This window comes from Diabrotica undecimpunctata, chromosome 5 (genome assembly GCF_040954645.1).
Source record: "Diabrotica undecimpunctata isolate CICGRU chromosome 5, icDiaUnde3, whole genome shotgun sequence".
NCBI classification, from domain to species: Eukaryota; Metazoa; Arthropoda; class Insecta; order Coleoptera; family Chrysomelidae; genus Diabrotica; species Diabrotica undecimpunctata.
In genome coordinates this window covers 100,571,359-100,591,461 of record NC_092807.1, presented here as the reverse complement: position 1 = coordinate 100,591,461, position 20,103 = coordinate 100,571,359, and the positions used below count along the sequence as shown (strand labels likewise).

At 33.7% G+C, this 20,103-nt stretch overlaps 1 protein-coding gene across 4 annotated transcripts in view; it reads left to right on the top strand.

Moving 5' to 3' along the window:
• Positions 1-20,103, top strand: part of pdm3 (POU-domain protein pdm3) — a 445,430-nt gene that overhangs the window by 410,392 nt on the left and 14,935 nt on the right. The window contains exons 8-10 of one of the 4 annotated variants that reach the window (XM_072532359.1): positions 5,474-5,654; positions 16,679-16,735; positions 17,315-17,407. In XM_072532359.1, the coding sequence (XP_072388460.1) occupies positions 5,474-5,654; positions 16,679-16,735; positions 17,315-17,407 (331 nt within the window). The remainder of the gene's footprint in view (positions 1-5,473; positions 5,655-16,678; positions 16,736-17,314; positions 17,408-20,103) is intronic. The other 3 variants (XM_072532360.1, XM_072532362.1, XM_072532361.1) reach the window with 3 other exon arrangements.

The following is a 20,103-nucleotide window of genomic DNA, read 5'->3' as shown; positions in this document are numbered from 1 at the left end:
TATCATATTTTCTAAAGATGTGAAACAGTTTTATGCTTCTTCATTTGCGTTTTGTCCTTGGATAAAGTTTCTGACAACCTTTAAAACACGTGTGAATGGTCAACCCAATACAATGACACTTGTGAATCATAAATTTTACATTTCCGACTAAGAATCATAAATTGTAAGAAGTTTATTGCGGGCGGCCCGCAGTTAAAAAGGGTATTTATTTATAGCTAAGACCGGGCCAAAACGTAAAAAACACGTTTTTCAATCTTATTTTTTCTCGTTATAAGCAAATTTACCTCGCTATAAAGGGTTATAGTTCAATAGAAATTTCACGGGACATCTAATGTACCTCGTTATAAGCGAAACCTCGTAATAACCGTGTTCGTTATAAAGGGAGTATACTGTAGTTTCATTTTCGATATATTGCGATAATTTAAATTCCTTCTTCGAAATTAGTAATTATGTCCTCAATCGTTTTAACACTATAGCAGCTGTATCTCCTTATATTAATATTTATAATTGATATACACGACTCATCTAGACGACTTAAATGATATCAATATATACATGTATGTTTTCATATTTGTACATCAATATGTTATTTAAAAAGAGATTTTAGTTATTCTTACATGTTCATTAATATTCATATTTTATTATTGTATAGATATGAGCTGGGACATAGACCAGCTACGTGTTGTTACCGGTAACACATTATATAATGTTCAAATAAACGTATTGTGACGATAATGTAGTGTCTTTTTATTCTGATCGATGTTCTGACCACTCTTCCTAGATTTCTGGAATGATCCGGATAATCAGATGTCATAATCTGGAATCACAAATGAACAACTATATATCACAAGAAGTATTATCATTGGTCAAAAGACAACCACAAAAACTGCAGTAAATAGAAGTGGCTATCAGGTTTGTAACTAAACTTTGAAGGGGTCAATAAAAGCGGCTCAAGAATAGGTATAGTTAGCACCGGCTTTCTATCGTCCGTCGGCAAATTATTGTTCCTCCGAATCCGTTTTTTTACTTGTCCCCAAATAAGTTCGATAGGATTGAATATGCAAAAATAAGGTGGTAACCTCAAAACATTATGGCCATGCTTTATTGCAATAGTGTCCAGTATATATTGTTTCTTATAAATTTTAGTACGAAGCACTTCAAGTAACTGTTTCTTATTATAGTTGTCTTCAAAATACAAATCATTTTCTGAGAGGAAATCTTTTAGTTCCTGTTTTGAAGATGAACTGTTTGGAATTTTTTTTGAAAAGCCTTAAGTGGTAGCTAGCATTATCCATAACTATCACACTGCCCGGTGTTATATTGGGAAGTAGTGTATTTTTAAACCACTTTTCTAATATAGTAGAATTCATATTCTGATGATAATCTACACTACATTTTTCTATTTTTTTTTCCGCAAAGCATTAACCCATTTGGCACCCAACCATTTGCAGATCCACAGTGCACAATAATCATCCTAGAACCTTTATTCGGAGGTACTCCTTTCAAATGGCACCCAAGTGAACCATCAGTCCAACCCTTACTAGCGGTATCATGCGTCTCATACTATGTCTCGTCTAAATAATATATAGACCGCTGTTGGTCTCGATATTCTTCAATTTTTTTTTTAAATAATCTAAACGCCAGTGTACTATTCTCTTACTTTCCATAATAGCCACCCGTTTATCAACGATTTTGTATTTGAACCCAAGTTTTTTCAGCCGTCTACGTAAAGTGGTTTTAAGGCAGCTTCCTCCCATCGCAACAAGCTTGGTGTATATAATATCAATTGTTGGTATTACATTTTTTTGTATTCCTCGTAAACCAAATTCCTTAAACATTTTGCAGTCACGATATTAATTTGTTTAGGTTTTCCAGTATCCGATCTTGTTTTTTTTTAACACCACTTTTCACGATGTCACGCATGGTAGAATACGGAATTCCTGCTAGAAAGGCCGCTTTTCTTATAATACTGCCTTTACAACTATTTTCAGGATCATTTTGAAGACTTTTGTAAACGTTCATACAAATTCTCTTAGATTGTTCATTCAAAACAATCCTTTTCTTTAAAAGTCTTAGACACTTTTCTACAGTTACAGTCTCAGTGTCATTGTTTTTTGTATCACTTACACTTAAAAGATTGTTGACTACTACACTTTCTCTACTACTACTTGGGTTCTCTTGCTCCCATGCACGAAAAACTGTAGGTGATTTTTCCCATAGTCTAAACATTTTCTTTATACACAAATAGACAGTTTTAAAAAAACAAACAACAACAAAATGCTACAATTATTATAACTACTCACAACAAAATTTCAATACAACTCAAAATTAAAGCAATGTACAATGCACATATATCTATAAACAAGCTAGTTACAAAGATAGAACTAAACTAAAAATTTGCAAGTTCAGTCCTTTAGATAAGGCACGTGCCTGTATTTTTACAACCGGATTACTCATCATTAAGCCTAGCTGAGGTAAAAAGAACGATCAAAACTCTAAAGAACAAAAAAGCAGAAGGTCCCGGCGGAATAAGACTGATAAAACAGCTGGAAATAGACGAAGGTAAACAAATCAAAGAAACAGACAAGTATAAGTATTTAGGTTTCATAATATCAAACAAAGGAACAACGGAGAAAGATATAAAAAATAGACTAGGACAAACAAGAGACTGCATACGAAAATTGAACCTAGTACTATGGAATAAGAACATCAGCATGAAAACAAAGAAAAAAATATATAATACCATGACAAGAAGTATCCTCACTTATGGGTGTGAAAATTGGACAATAAATAAGAAAACCAAAAACAAAATAAGAGCAACAGAGATGGAATTCCTAAGGAGAAGCTGCAGAGTAATAAGAAGAGATAGAATAAATAGCATGGGGATTAAGAGGAGAATGGGAATGAACTCCGACATAATAGACTACATCGAAGAGAAGAGGTTAACCTGGTACGGACATATCAGAAGAGCAGACCAAAATCGGTGGATAAATAGAATAACAGAGTGGAGCCCGACAGGAAGAAGAAAGAGAGGCAGACCCCGAAGATCTTTCAGAGAGGAAGTGGACGAAGCAATGAGTAGAAGAAACCTACAGGAAGGGGACTGACTAAACAGGAAAAATTTGAGAAAACGGTTGAATGAAGGAATACAGTGAAAACTGTAGAAATCCTTGTATATATATATATATATATATTACTCATCGTAAATCAATCAGTTTAAAACTTAAAAATTGATACTTGGGCATTAGTACAGTTAAAATTGTTAGACGGTTATATTTAGACGAAATATTAAGCAATATAATTGAAACTTATTTTCTACTTTTAAGGACAAAAAAGCAAGTTCATTAGCGGAACGTAATTCAAAAGTATTCTGCACATTATATTTGAAGCATTATTTGGTTAAAACATCTCATTTTTGGTGGTAAAAAATATATTAAATGCATGTAATAATTTGTCTGGACTAAAGGTGGTAAAAGATGGTCTGGAAGTTATTTTTTTGTTTGAATTTGCCGACGGACGATAGAAAGTCAGTGCTAACTATACCTAAGTAAAAAATCGAGGGCAATATATCATAAAATAAGAGGAAAAATGAAGATTAAATACATGACAAAAAAAATTAGAAAACACATGGGAAAATATAAAAAAGAAGAGAGTTAGAGTAATCGAGAGATACTTTTAAACCTTTTCGAGTATATACTGTATACACAAAGACTTTAACAAGTCTTCATATTGTATCGTGACGATAATTACTAGAAAAAATTAACTCCATTAAGTCTAATCAGTTGCTAATAAAATTAAGGACATTTGTAATAATCAAACACCAATTTCCTTTTGTGGTGTATCTCGAAAAGAATTAATTCATTTTATCGTCTTGCAATTGGTTTAATTGACACAATGGGCCTAAGTGGTGATTACCATAATAGAAGAAGAAGAATACAAATAAATCTATTACTCAATTTATGTAACAATAACGTCAGTGTGCTAACTTCAAACATATCATTGTTAATGTTAATAATTTATTAATCATGGCATTAAAATTAATAGACGAGAAATATTGTTTGCTATTTTTAGATACACATATTGTTGGTCGGTTGCTTAGTTGGTGCCATTTTTTACTATCTTATAATGTTTCATGAATCACATACACTTGATGTTATTTAAAGGCGTGATATTCTTTAATTCAAGTAATAAAACGTTTAATTCCTATACGGGGTATCCCATTAAAAATGGGGCATAACGTACGGGAAGATTCTCTATTTTAAAATACGATGTTTAGGTAAAATGTTGCTTGTTTACAAAATCATCTCTTCAAATGCCTTGTTCTTTAAAAACATTGGTGAACAGTCGCGTGACACTTTCAAATCATTGTCGTTTGGATTGTGGTAGTTGTGTGTAGTTGTTTTTCTTGTTTGAACGTTCTGGGAGTCCTGTTTTTGGTGAACATGCCGCCTCTTCAGGACGTGTTGTATTTTATGGATCACGCCATTAGTTTTTGGTTGTTGGCCCTGGTGTTGGTTCGTTGGTGTCCTGCAGAAGAGGGTATTTTCGGAGCGTGTTCAGAGGAGAAAGGGCTTGGTAACGGTTCTTTTTAGAATTATGTTGGTGACTGAATTTATTTATAAATTTTTGCTCTAATGTTCGCGTTATCTCCTGTGGCTATTATCTCCCTACAAGAAAAATTATGAAAATGGGATTGAGAAGCCACAGAAAACGGACTTTTCCCTGACCGTGTGCAAAGCTCAATGTGTGTTATCTATCTGTACGGTAAAAAGAAGTGTTGCCATAAGAGTTTCAATGTGTTCGTCAGGAAGTTCGTTGCTGGAAGAGGGCAGCAGTTTTGTGGGTAGGAAAGGAGTTTTCCCGAACCTCCATTAGAGACGGCCTAACCTAACCTAACCTAACCTAAAGAAGAAGACGTTGAACTACTAATAATAATTGCGGCTAAAGTTTTAAATTTTTCGATATTTGTTAAAAGCTAAATGATCTGACGACGCCCCTGTCGTCTTTTGCAAAATTTGATCCCGGCGACAGTTTGTCACGAAGATAAGATAATCGGCCACGGCTGATCGTGAAGAGATCTGAATGAAATGAACCCTCCTGTGGGAAAAGACATTCTGTTGCAAAACGTCGAACTAACAACATGTGTTAACAGTCATATACTGTAACATTTATTTTTATTTCATTATTACAATTAAGTTTTTTTTATATATTTTTACATTAACGTTTACATATAAGTATTTTTATTTACGGTCTTGAGTTTTTTACTAAAACCACGGGAAGTCCGCATAATATTAATCAACAAGTAACTGGAAGAACTCAAGATTCCGTTTTCCACTGGACAGTTACCAACAATAGAAATACAGAAATACTTAAAAAATTAAAAATGTATATTCATACCATTATAACCTTCAAAAATACAGTAATCTAAAAACGTTATCTAAAATAAAAAATACAATATTCATATTTTTTTTAGATCAACCTACCATAAACCAAACAAATTCCAACGTTGTAGATGGTATAAACTTGGACGAAATCAAAGATTTTGCCAAGGCTTTCAAACTAAGACGGTTATCTCTAGGTCTTACTCAAACGCAAGTGGGACAGGCTCTTAGCGTAACGGAAGGACCAGCTTACAGTCAAAGTGCTATATGCAGGTAGGACAATAAATTTTTTCTAAGAAGATTAATAAGATTTTGCTAAAAATACGTGTTTATATTTTTATTCAAAATTTCCTTTATAAAAGGTATATTAATAAAAAACCATATCGGACCACAGAACGTTTTCGGAATAGTTATTCCATCATCAGTGCTATCTTGAAATAAGTATAACCACTTTAATTAAATCATACGTGAAACTTAAAATTTTTTAAAGGTTATTACAAAAGTATAGTTAATACTTTCTGTATCTACCATCTGTATGTAAGCCACCAAATATGTGTACAAAACCCTTTAAATGTACTTAGGTTAACTTTAAATTACATCTTTGATATTTAAAAACTATGATATTTACGTTATAAAAGGAATTCCTTTTATAACTTAAACTTTTAATTTCCTTTTATAACTTAAACATCATTGGTTTTTAATATCAAAGATGTAATTTAAAGTTAATCTAACTACTTCTAAAGGGTTTTTACCCACATATTTAGTGGTTTCAAACATGTACCTCCAGTAAGTATTAACCACACTTTTGTAATAACCTTGGTCAAAATTTTAACTTTCACGTTTGCTTTAATTAAAGTGGTTATACTTATTTTAGAATAGCACTGATGATGAAATAATTATTTCGGAAACGTTCTGTGATGTAGCCCGAAAGGGTTTTTTATTAATATACCTTGTATAAAAAAAACTTTTTAAATAAAAAATTTTGTGATACATGGTATACAGCCAACTACAGGAATTTAGTTTCCTTGTGAATGTTTATATTTATTCAACTCAATAAAATACTAAACGAGTATTAGTACATTACACCACGAGGCAATAATGATAACTGGTATTTCAGTGGAATATTTATGAACCGCGCCATGTTGGCAGTGGGGGAATATTATTTCGAGAGAATAATAGCCCTTATTTTGAGTAATATGCTCTATGCTATCTTCGACAAATTTGTTAGTTTTAAATGTTTTGTTAAAAAACTTTATTTGTGAATAAGATTAAAGTTAGTAATACTGCAGTAAATCAATTGAATCGATCGTTATTTCTCATTAACTTTGGAAGAGTTTTTAATACAGATATTTGGAATTTTCGATTGCAGTAATTTTGATTGCTGTAATAGATGATCTTTCCAGTACTTGTCATAGTCCACATAGGGATACTGTATCGTAAGCTTTCGTCAAGTCCACGAATAATAGATAAGTTGGTCTATCCCAAGCCACTCCTTTTTCATTTGTTTGGGTTAAAGTGTACATGTAGTCGATGCAAGATCGACCAACTCAAAATCCTGCTTGCTGTTCCAGCTTAAGTGGTTCATATTCGTTTTTGACTAGGATTTTAATAACTTTTCCGTACAATCTACTTAAAATGCTGATAACTGAGATGCAGCAGTAGTTCTAGCAGTCTGCTTGACCCCCTGTTTTATGGATCGTATAATGCATCCTTCTTTCCAGCTTTCAGGTATATTGTTTCAGTTTAATTATCTATTAAAAAGTTCGTTCAGCACATTAACAAGCGTTGGTGTTGTATTTTTGAAATTTCAGCAGGGATTTCATGTGGTCCATAGGCTCTTTTATCATGATTTTTATAAGTTTTGCATTGAGGTCTTCTCGAATGGTAATTTCTGGTCCATGGATTTGGTATCTTCTGGATATTTGTTGAAATTATTCAGGTCTGGACTTTTATAGCTCTTTTGCCTAGTTCTTTTTAAATACATTGATGTTGTTGGTTTATAGGTTTGTTCTATTTATTTCCCCCTCCTTAGATTTCATATTAATCTTCAACCTCTGAAAACTTACTTCCATGACATGCTTTCACTTCCTCGCATTTTCGTTCCCATATTTGGTTTATATGTCTTATAACATTCTTTAAAAAATTCTTTGTTGGATTATTGGATTATGTCGTCTAACTTTTAAAAGGTAAGCCATTTGTGATGCATCACTCCATAATATGCTCTTATTTTTTGTCGTTAGGTTCGCTCTTCTTTTCCCAAGGCTTTATATGTAGCTCACATTAATGATACTACTATGAGCACATAAAGCATATTTTTGTCGTGGTTTACATATGGACAATTAAGTCCCTAGTCTAGTCTATTCTGATATAGTTTTTATGTGCGATCATCGTATAGGCTGTTTATATTAAACTTTATTTCCCTCTCAGTTGTTTTGTAGTTTTCGGTTAAGATTTTATTGTTTTTGTGTTTCTAGGAAATTTGAGCTCGAGATTTCTGTAATGATACAATACACATAGTATACCGCTGTATACTCGGATGTCTTGTGTTTTCACTTCAGATATCTGCGTTACAATAATATAGTCAATAATTGATTTTAATTGCCTTGTGTCCTGAGTGTGATTCCCTTGCCTTTTTTCTTTGTTTCTCTAATGACAGATATTGATATTTTTTGTTGTTTAATACCTTTAGTAACGTCTTCCGTTTTACCTCGCCAGCCCTGTACGTTTCATGCTAAAAATTTATTGTCTTCTTTTGTCGCCGTCGTCGTACATTTTTTTTATAAGCGCTGGGCCCAATGTTTAAACCCTCTAACTGGAGGGCCAGGTAATTTTTTCTTAGAGTGTTCTTCCCTTATACCGATTGTCTTTGAGTACTTGGGAAAACAATCTTCCCATTAACATTCTTTTGCCTTCAGGACTATTGGTTAGAACCTCATCTTCTCCACCCTCCGTTTATCTTGCGGTTTATACACCATTTACACTTACGATATATAAATATCTACACTATTTCCTGTGCTTATACCTGCAAAGCTTAAAAAACCCCATTATAGCTTTAGAGAAATAAGCGCAACAGGTGGCTTATTTTGTATGTTATCAGAACCTCGAAATATCCATAGTTGACAATAAATAATATTCAAATGCGATGGATTCTATATCAGTGCAAGTATTATTCCATTCAATTCAAAACAATATTCGTTAATAATAGTTAGTTTGGGCATCAAATAATGTTTAATTAAAGATTGTATTAAACACAAACCATTTGAATGATTTCAGTGTTATAAATAATAATTAACATAAGCACCAACTATGTATTATTTCCCTTTATATCGAATTAATTCTATTTGGTATTTGTAATTTTTAGAATTGTATCTAGGAGACTAATATTGTACAGACTCTCCATAAATAAACTTTCAAGGTAGCTAATATTGGTTTGATTCAAATATTTTCAGAACAGTGTTTTCTAAAATATAAATGAATCGTACCACATAAATATGTATTTAGTCAAAGTCAGCCACATATTTTTTATTTTTTTCTTCTGGTTTCACGACCGTTATCGATCGCTGGATATCATATTGTCTACCATATTCGCTATCGTGACTTTATTGACAGCAGCTCTAAATAATGATCTAATTTTTTAGCCATGATGTTCTTCTTTTACCAGGATCACGTTTATCTTGGATCTTTCCCTAAATGATTAGATTCAAAAGTTCATATTTTTGAGGGTGTCTCATAATGTGACCGAAGTATCCCAGATTGCGTCTCTTTTATTATATTGACCAGTTGTAATGTTTGGTTCAGACGTCTAAGAACCCTCTCGTTCTAACTCGGTCGACACAGCTTATTCTTAGTAGTCGTGTGTCGTCTACCCACATCGCAAAGTCTATTAAGTGTTTAAGAATCGCCTCACTTAAAGTCCTTGCTTCCACTTCATACAGTAATAATGAAAACATATAGCAATATGGTTTTCGAACGCGAAGGTCAATAAGATCGTGACTGCAAAGTGCGTTCATCATTCTAGTTCAAGTTCTATTACGCTTTTAATTTCTACTGTTGGATTCCAGCTGGCATTGATATTACTGCCGAGATACACGAGTTTCTCCACTCTGTTCAGTACGGTATCTCCGTCGTTCATTTCTTCATCCTCTATATAATTGTATTTGCTATCATATATTTAGTTTTGTTTTCTTCACGTTGAGTTTATCTGTTCATTAGATTTTGGAGCTTTTTATTGCAATTAGCCAGCACTAACGTATCGTCGGAATATGTAATACGGTTACACCATGCACAGTTATACCTTCTCTTGTCTCCATTAAGACTTCCTTAAATTCTTCTTCTTGATGTGCCTATCCGTAGTGATCATTATGTTGTGTTGAACCAGGGTCTGAGGTTCTTTAATCAGGATGTTCCTCTTCTTCCTAGACCTCGCTTTTAAAATATTTTTTCTTGTAGGATGACTTGTAGGGGGGCATATCTGGATTCATTTCGCATAATGTGTCCGAAGTATTGTAACTTTCGAGATTTGATGATGGTCAGTACTTACTCAGTTCTTATTCATTCTTTTGAGGACCTCCTCATTTGTGACTCGGTCAGTCCACGGGATTTTAAGTATTCTCCGATATAGCCACATCTCAAATGCTTCCAATCTTCTGCACATATTTTCGTTCAAGACCCAATCTTCAACGCCATCAAAAAGAACAGAGAAGACATAGCATCACAGCATTCTTACTTTTATACTAAGACAAAGGTTGTAACTCTTGAAGAAGGCTCCATCCGGTTGAAGGTGGATCTATCTTTTCCGATGTATGCTTTTATCTCCTGGTTGTTGCTCCATCCATTTCTCCACGCCTATAGCTTTAAGGTCTCCTGCTATATTATCTCTTTACCGGAGTCGAGGTCGTCGATGCGGTCTTATTCTAGTTTGAGCTTTTTTCATAACAGCCTTACTCTCATTTTGTCAGAATGTCTGCTTAGGCTCGTCATAGATCATCATAGTCAACCATCTTAGCAACTACACTGATCGCGGTCATCTATACCATGTACTGCCTCAATATGTGGTTTGTTGGAAAGCTTTTTCGTAATATCTGCCCATCGCCGTGGAGATTTGTCGCGTTAGCGTTGACTAGGCGTTCCTTCAACCACCAACTGCTTCATTTAGTGATCACTTTGATGGATATGGCCAATTCATGTCCACAATTCAAAAGTGTCTATGTGTCGTCTCTCTCATTCTTTGATTGTCCTTGTCCTGCATGCATACTAAAATATGAGAGTTAAAACGAATCTCTTCTTGTTTGTCATAGTAATGTGACGATCACGCCAGACCTTGTTTAGTTCAGTCATTGCTGCTCTTGCTAGTTGCATGTGTCTTCGAATTTCGGGATCACAACTACCTGTGTTGTTAACTAAAGCTCCAAGATATATTATAGAGGAAACTACCTCGTATCCCGTGTTAGTTCGGGTTTCAGGAAACTGTTGATGATCAATAATAATGATTATTGGTTATGTTATAGTTAACCATAAGTCCAAACTTAGCACTTTCTACCTTTTTTTAATAACCTAGTAATTTCTTTTGGAGTAGAGGCTAGAAGTGTAGTGTCGTCTGCTATACGCAACCATCCAACACTCGCCTTATGACCTTTGAATAGATGTTAAATAATAAGGGAGATAAAAAGCATACTGAGCGTGCTCTCTTGTCCAAAATGCATTCGTGTGATATGTATCCGTCCATTTGAAAATGTGCCAGGTTATGTTGATACAGTTTGCTAATAATGTGAGTTAAGTGTTTAAGTATACCCATTGTTGTCAATATGTTCCATAGTTTGTCCCATCTAACATTAGCAAAGGCCTTTGTATAATCAACAGAACATATTGGAATCTAATATTTTCTGACTTTTTCCATGTTTCTTAAATTAAGGAGTTGTTTTGGTACCTCTGTACTTCACAAATCTAGCCTGCTCAGGGGCTGATTGGTGCTATACGGATCGGAATATCATTATTATATATTTTAAAGACTACTGGCGGGAGCACGGTGTCTACTTGTTTTTCCCTGTAATAATTTAACACGGAAACGTCGGTTAGTTAAAATTTATTGGAGGATTTCATTGATTTTATTCAGGAGTATTCGAGATGTAGCCGTTAAATCAATGAATATGACGCCCTTTTAATCTTAATCTCCAACTTGATCCCTTTTAATATCTGTCCTCTATGTACTGGGTAAGATTAAGCATTTGGCTAGTATCTGACTGTTCTAAAGCTTGCCTCAGATATAAATCTTTCGTAGAGCTGAAACGATTACAGGAGAGAGATAGGGTGGTAACTCTTTGGATCCTCTTGATCTCTTCCTGGTTTTAATACAGCTATTACTTTATATTGTCGCCATAGTTTTGGGATCTTAGCCGGTGCCCAACATTGATTTAGCAACTTTAATAGCCATGTTTTCGAAAAATTGCTCATACTTTTGAGAACTTTATTTCAGATGTCATCTAGGTCTGCTGCTTTATCTATCATAAATTCTGCAAAGGCGATATCCAGTTCATCCACTGTAAATTCCTCTCTTTATAAACGGCATATAATTTTTTTTCTATTACGTGGTTTACCTGCACCTTCTGTAAAAACTGTGTAGCTATCTAATTTGGAATTATATTGACGTGGGTGTATTGCACTACCTTGTCTCAGGCCAGACTCTTTATTAATTTACAGGCTTTCCTGCTACTTTCTGTCATATTAGTGTTTTCAACTGTCTATATCCATGCTTTGTGTCTACTTTCTGATATTGATGTGAGTAGTTTGCAATTGTTTTCAGTCAGTTCAGGGATAAAGTTGGTTCTACACCTCCTTTTCATAGAAGAGATCTTAATAGATTGATCATTTTAAATGAAAGATCATTCTAAAAAATATAATTTCTTTAAAACACTGGGGTTATCTTAATATTTTAAAAAGTGTGTTTACAAAAACTATAATTATAGCGAAAATTATCTAGACCACTGTTCTTGAGATAACTAGATAATATAAACAGCTCGTTACAAGAAGTACGTACTTTATAATTAACTTCTATAAACTCCAACATTTTTACGGAGCCATCGAAAAAACGTAGTTTAAGGAAACTTTAACTAGGAAACTAATATGGAATCGCTTATTTCTTGGTGGGTATTACATGCGTTGAATGACGTGACTAGTATGGTTTTACATATCAACGTAAAGTTTGGTCAGGCCTTTATTTTAAATGAGTATTTTTGGAGAAATAGCTAGTCGCAAAACAGTGTAAATTGGAAAATACAAATAATAAAATTATCGTTTAACAATATACACCTAAAAAATGATTCAATTTATTTGTGCTCTTCGATGACAGAATATCAACAAAGAGCTCTTAAATCAAGTTTCCAACTAAAATGTAATTAACGTTTAGCGTTTCATTTATTTACTTCCAGTTCAAACATGGAAAAATGCAATTCCTATTTTTTTTGGGAATAAGCCACAATTTAAGATTAAAATAAGTTTATTGACGTTTTAATTTCCACTTCGGAAATCGTTCTCAAAATACAAATATTAAAAAAATAAACAAACTTTGTTTTTTGTTACTTGGTGAAAAATTCTTCTAAGTAAAATAATTTAATTTTATCTGACTCATTTATATTGACAATTCAGACACACATTGTACATTTTAAAGTAGACGACTTTAAAATGATAGTGCCAATATTGTTGAGTTGCGTTCCTGGGACGACTGTATTGTAAGATAGTTTATTCGATTGCATGAAATCAACTTTTACTTAAGAATACTCATCAGAAAAAAATCATTTGTCTTTAAAAAGAGTGCTACATGCAATGATGACAATAAAATTCTCCTATTAGTGATTCCATAGCAAATCATGAAGAAAAAACATATTTTTATTTTTTATTTTTTCTTTAACAAGACATTGTAAGTATTGAAGATTTACTTTTCAATGTGGTATCAAACTCTGATTTTGATCGAATTATTTTAGGTTTACATGTAGTATATGGAAATGGATATGAGAAACAAAGAAATATACATTTAAATAAATTTAATATTATTTTAGAACAAAACAGTATACCATAGCTATTCGCTTTTCTCAAACGATGGTGCTGCCAGCTGCTGTCAAAATAAGTAACTAAAAAAATAGGGATAAATGTCAAAAATTTGAATAATTTAGAGTTTAAAACTGGTATAAATTTCAATTTCAAATTTTAAAAATAATGGGCTTGCTTGCCGTTCAACTTCTTCTTATTCTTTACATGCCATGCTGCCGCTCTAAATAGTTCGATTGATGTGCATCCGTACCATTCCCTTAAGTTAGGCAACCATGAGATTCGTCTCCTTCCTACACTTCTCTTGCCTGGATTTTCCCTTGTATAATTAACTGAAGTATGTTGTATCTTTCATTATACATAACATGCCCTAGATATTGCAGCTTTCGTGTCTTGATGATTTCCAATATTTCCATTCTTTTGTTGACTCTTCTGACTTCGTTGTTTGTTACATGCTCGCTCCATGATATCTTCAGGATTCTTCTATACACCCACAGTTCAAATGCTTCCAACTTTTTAGTAGTCGACGCGTTAAGTGTCCATGCTTCTATCCCATAAAGCAGAGTCGAGAAAATATAACACCTTGCCAGCCTAACTCTCAAGTCTAATTTCAGTTCTCTTGCGCAACGAACCTTTCTCATTTTATTGAAATTTGTTCGTGCTTTCTCTATTCGAACTTTGATTTCTTTGGAGTAATCGTTTGTGTGATTAATTATTGTTCCAAGATAATTGTAGTTTTCAACGTGTTCTAGTGGTTTTGGTCCTTTGGTCGTCTTCTCCAAGAGCTTCTAAGGCCGCTGAAATCAGGCAGGTTTTTATGTGTTCATGCATTTCATCTAACGTGTCATATCTGAATTCTTCTAGTTTTTGGTCTAGTCTTCTTTTGTATAAATCTTTTATTGATTCTTCCTGCAATAGATGTAATTTGAGCCTCTTTTCGTTTATTGTCGTTCCCGTTGTAACAATCGATGTATGTTTTTGTTTTGTCCAGATATAGGGGAATTCCATCCATGCCACCACAAGTTTGTGATCTGTTCCACACTCTGCCCCTCTTTTCACTCTGGTGTCTTTCACTTTGATGGAGCTTTTGTGGTTCATGATAATGTAGTCAATAATGGATCTTAGTTTTCTTGTCTCTTGAGTCCATGTGTACTTATGTATATTTTTGTGTTTGTAGAATCCGTTCATAATTTTCAAATCATTTACTTCACATAGTTCTACCAATCTTTCTCCGTTGTCGTTAATTGTGTCTTCTCCAAATGGACCAACTGTTCTGTCATTGTCTTTTCTTCCGACTCTTTCATTTAGATCCCCCACTATTATTATTTCTTGTTTAGGTTTTCTCTTATCCATTTGTTCTTGAAGTTGTTCGATAAATCGTTCTTTCTCATTGGCTGGACTGTCTTCCGTTGGACCGTATGTTGCTAGTATTATAATTTCTCTGCCATACATCTTGATTTTCAGTTTGACAATTCTCTCGTTTATGGGTTCCCAATCGTCTATAGATTTTTCCCATTTCTTCTTTAGTAGAATTCCAACTCCAGCTTTTGCGCGGTCTTTCTTTTCTACTCCGCTCCAACAATGGATTAGTTCCCCTATTCTTTCCGTGCCGTTTCCTTTCTTTTTTGTTTCCGTTGTGACGAGGATATCGAGATTCATCTTTTCGAATTCTGATGTTACTTCACTGGCTTTTGTTCTCCAGCCCTGCACATTCCATGTGCCGATTCTTAGTTTTCTCTGTCTTTGTCTTCGGTTGAGTTTCGAAGCCGGGTTTGTTGAACTCAAAGCAGAAGTGCCCCCCCCCCCCGTATCCGATTGGGGTCCCTCCTTCGGAGGTGTGGATTGCCACCCGGGGATTAATTTTAAAATTTTTCATTTCTGCCAATTGTTCGTTAGCCCTTGGATTTTTTTAAGTGTGCTAGGTTGCTAACGCCTAACGCCACAACCCCCTTTTGGAGGACCTATTGTTCAGCCGCCCACTCTGGGTCAGACGCTGTTTGCAGCCGCCCACTCTGGGTCAGACGCTACTGTTGTCAGTTTTGGTCCGCGTCGGGTATTTCATTTCCCCGATACCACCCATATCTGGGAGGCATTCCCCTATCCGCCACCTGGGGACGCGTCCGGTAGAGGATTGACAACCTCCTCCTTGTAGTAAATCTTAAATACCTTCACCAAATTTTATTGTGAAGAGATAGGATAAAATATTTTTTCCTGTAAAGCAATGCCTATACCTATACCCCGTGGAAAAAAGTTATGAGGAAAAAAGAAAAATCGCGTGTGTTATTGTTTTTCTCTGCTTTGCTTTTTGAATATATTTTTGTAGAAAAATTATGTTGACTTTAAAAGGTGTCATTTCGATATGATATTTAATTTTGTACTTTCCTGTAGATGTAGGTATATGTATGAAAACTGCATAGAATTCACCCAAATTCACCCTAGTGCATAGTGACAAATCCACCCCTTTCTCAAAAACGCAACCATTTAAATGGTATTGTTCTGAAGCTATTTTGAGAACGATTTCCGAATTGGAAATTGAAACGTCAATAAACGTACTTTAACCTTTAATTGTGGCTTATTCCCATTTAAATAGTAATTCCTTTAAATGGTAGCACTCGGCGGTTTTTTCATATTTGGTAGTTCATTGATCATTGATAAAACTCCTTTAACGTTGTAATTCTTTTTGTCCTATTTTTTTAACATAATCAATTAAATCAATAGCCTAATCCATTCTCAAAAGTAATCTCTACTTTAGCACAAATACAAATGAATCCATTGGATTTTATATTCTAAATTAATTAGATTCTTATTTCACTTCATCTTGTGGAGTTTTTTTGTGCTTCATTCCTGACAAAATAACTCTCGTGCTTATGCTACAAAAGTAACCAAAACGACTCCCACAAAAATTTTCTTACATATTTTCTGTAAAGTTGTATTTTAAAAAAAGCAAAATATTGTAACAATTTAGGATAGGTATTATATATTCTTTTATGGAAGTGACTAACCTTCCAACCAACGACATTTTTATTGCACAGCCTCCTTACATTACGATTTTTTGTATGGCTCAATATATATTTTCGTCATTTCAATTTTTTTAAAACGAATTGCTACATGACATGATATTTGATATGAAGTCACCGGTAATATGACGTAATAAACAGTTAACACCAGATTAACATAGTTCGGACAAATACAATTTCTTGTAGCGAGCTGTAAAAGGTCTCTTAGTACGTAAGTAATGGTTTATGGTTTGTTCCCAGTGCCCTGGCTTCTCAGATGTTTGCCGCAGCGCAACTATCAACTCAGCAGCAAGCAATGTATGTTTTTACTATTTATTTTCTACAGTTAACTTAGCTAGTGACTCACTTTAACAAAATAGCAACCAATTTTACTAAAAAACCAAATCACCCAAGCAAAACTTACCAAATACAAGTCTAGGAACAAAACATGTACCGTTTTCTAAGATATATGAATGTTTACAAATCATTTAATGTAAAAGTAAATATTTGTATATATGTTTTATTTTTAAATATGTTTTAATCGTTCTTTTCACAAAAATAACGTGTATAGATTTAAAAATAGTATCATCGTTATTACTTTAGTTAACTTACACTTCAATCAAGATTGTAGACTTCAAAAAGTGTAACAGAATATTAAGATTGAACTAAAAATCTACTAAATCTTGTGATTTACTACTTAGTGTAATTTTGCTATGGGTAATTTGGTACTGGTTGCTAAACTCACGATGCAGTTTGTTAAGAATTGGCCAGGGCACTGGCATCTTCAATATTTGAACTACTTTAAGCTGTTAACCTTAGTATGCTAGTGTCCTGTGCCGAAAATATACTAGAAAATTATACAAAAATAACTTAATATTTAATTTTGGTTTTGTTTAGGTTCGAAAAGTTAGATATCACACCCAAGAGCGCTCAAAAAATCAAGCCGGTTCTAGAAAGGTGGATGAAAGAAGCCGAGGACAGGTCAGTTGAGTAAGAGTTTTTTATTAAAATTTCAAATTATTTAGATATAGAAGTTTTGTTCAACAAAGGTGACTTGTATTTCTATCGAAAACAATTTATTTATTCATCAATATTTATTGTATTCCCTTTAAAGTAATCCTCCTAAGATGAAATACAGTTCAGGTCTTGAGTTCTTCTATCAAATCGGTTTTTATGTCCTTAATTCTGTCGAACCTTCACCCTTTTACGGTTTATTTCAGTTTTGGGAACAGAAAAAGTCGCAAGGAACCAATCCGTTAAATGTGGTGGCTAAAGCACAATGACTGTACTATTTTAGCACAAAAATTACTAATAAGCAATAGCGTGTGAGCTGGCGCATTATTAATACGCAATATCCATAAATTGTTTCACAAAATTGCATAGCATAAGCAAAGCTATATGCCGACATCCTCAGCAACAAAATATTTCTTCACCTTCCAACGTTTTCTGAGGTTGATGCCCCAGCCAATCAGCTGCGGCATCCAAGACGTGCATTATCATCAAAATCTTCTCCGCCTCTTTTATTTGTTTATACTCGACTCACTAAATTCTGCAGTCAACATTTGAAGTGAATGATTATTTGATCAAATAACGTTTTAGACGTTAAAAATTTTATGTAACGTTTTAGACTTACTTCATCGAAAATTTTGGTAATCCAGCAAGTCAATGAATGTTATACAGTACATATTAAATACATTTACACAAAAACTAACACTAGATAAAGGACAAACAGTTTAAAAATTGTTTCGATGTTACATTGTGGGTAACGCCAGGAAATAGAATGACTCCCGGTCTTAACAGAAATGTTAAAAGTGACATCTGTCATATGACAACTTAAATGGGCAGTCATAATTATGGTGATCTGAAATTTCAAAAATTACTATGGTAAACTACACATTGACTAGTAACTAATACTAGTAACGCATTGATGAGTGATCAGTGTAGTACTGTCTGGGGGCTCGGGAATCTGAGACCTCGGAAGCCCTGAAGAAGATATCGAAGAGGATGTCGAAAGCTCGGTGCAATGATAATCGACGCGATTCAACCTGGAAGACTGTTGAGTTTAATATTAATTCCTATAATAGTATTAATCTTAGCTCTAGGCCTCATATATATATATATATATACTAAGGTACACTCGAAGAGTGGTGGGTTTATCGGTCAAAGTGGAGAAATAAAAGACAAAGAAGGTGGCTACTTCATCTATTTATTGAAGACGTTTCGCTTTCTGCTCAGAAAGCATCATCAGTTCATCTAAAAAGAACAATATGAAACCAAACATCCATAGAGAAGTTACAATAAAAGTGTGTTACCTTACAAAGACATGTAGCAGTCAAAGATGTTAAAAATATGAAAAAGCTTACGAAACTGGACATTTAGAGTAAAGTTGTATAAATCAATTAATTGAAACTTGGTATAGTTTGCAATTTAACAAAATTAGCACAGCAAAAGAACATGTGATAAACATACATGTATATAAAAAAGTTATTATAAAAACTTAAGCAAAAAACATTAAGATTTATTTAAAAGTGTAAAGAACTAGAAAGATCATGAGAAAGCACTTCCAACAATTTATTAAATCAATTAGATTTTAAATTTAACTTTAGGTAACATTATAAGTTATTTAAATTAATTTAGTATAAAGATAAAATGAAGTTACCAGTCTTGAGCTTACTGAGTCTCGCCGATAAATGAATTTACAGGTTTAACACCCACGCAAACAACGTGAATAAAGATGGCCTTGAGGTCAGAGTGACAAGAACAGCAAGGCGAAATACCAACCTCTATGTAATAGGACGGTATATTCAAAAAAAAGTTATAAATTTGGTTGACCACTTGTCGTTAAGAAATCAAACAATAAAAGGAAAAGGTGGTTAAGATCACCATTTATCCTACAGTGATTGATTTGTCAACAAAGAACAAAGTATGAAAGTCAAACAAAATATCATATATTATAATATGACGTCACTGGTTAGCCAGCCAGTCCATTATCCTATATTACCTGTAGTAAACAAAATTTAAAGATATGCATAAATTATTTTCTTTGTAAAATATATTCGAGTGACGTGAGTGAGCTTAGCGAAATCGTGAACATTGCGAGCGGGTTTTCCAAATAGATTTGTACGTCGATATACAGTGAATAAGACAATAGAATAGAAATATTTAGAAAATATAATTCTCCGTTAGTTCTTAAGAATTTGTAGAAAACGATTAGCATGTTAATAGTTTTTAGGAAATTTATAATTGTAGGTAAAATTATTGTTTGTTATCTAAATGGTAGATGGGGATAAGTGTGACCAACTTTGATTGGAGGAGATTGAAAAAAGTGGGATAGGTATGTAGGAATAAGAGTTTAGCTAGATTTTTGAGGGAGAAAAGATAATCAGTTGTTTTTCCAAGGGTTCAAGGCGAACAGTCGTTGTTCTCTGGCGGTTCTCCAGAGATAGTAAGCAGTAGAAGTGAATGTTTGTGAATTTTCGTGGAGTAAGTGTATCTGACGGAAGCTGATCCAGTAAAATATTGTAAGTTATATTTTGCTAGTTATATTCCAAGAGTCACTGTTCAGGCCGGAACGAGAGATTCAGTTTATCGAGAGAAGAAGAGGCTAGCATCATTTGAACGATACGTGCATCTGAAGGAGATCATTAAAGACGATAGGCTCGCAATTTGTTGTAAGATTGCTGATT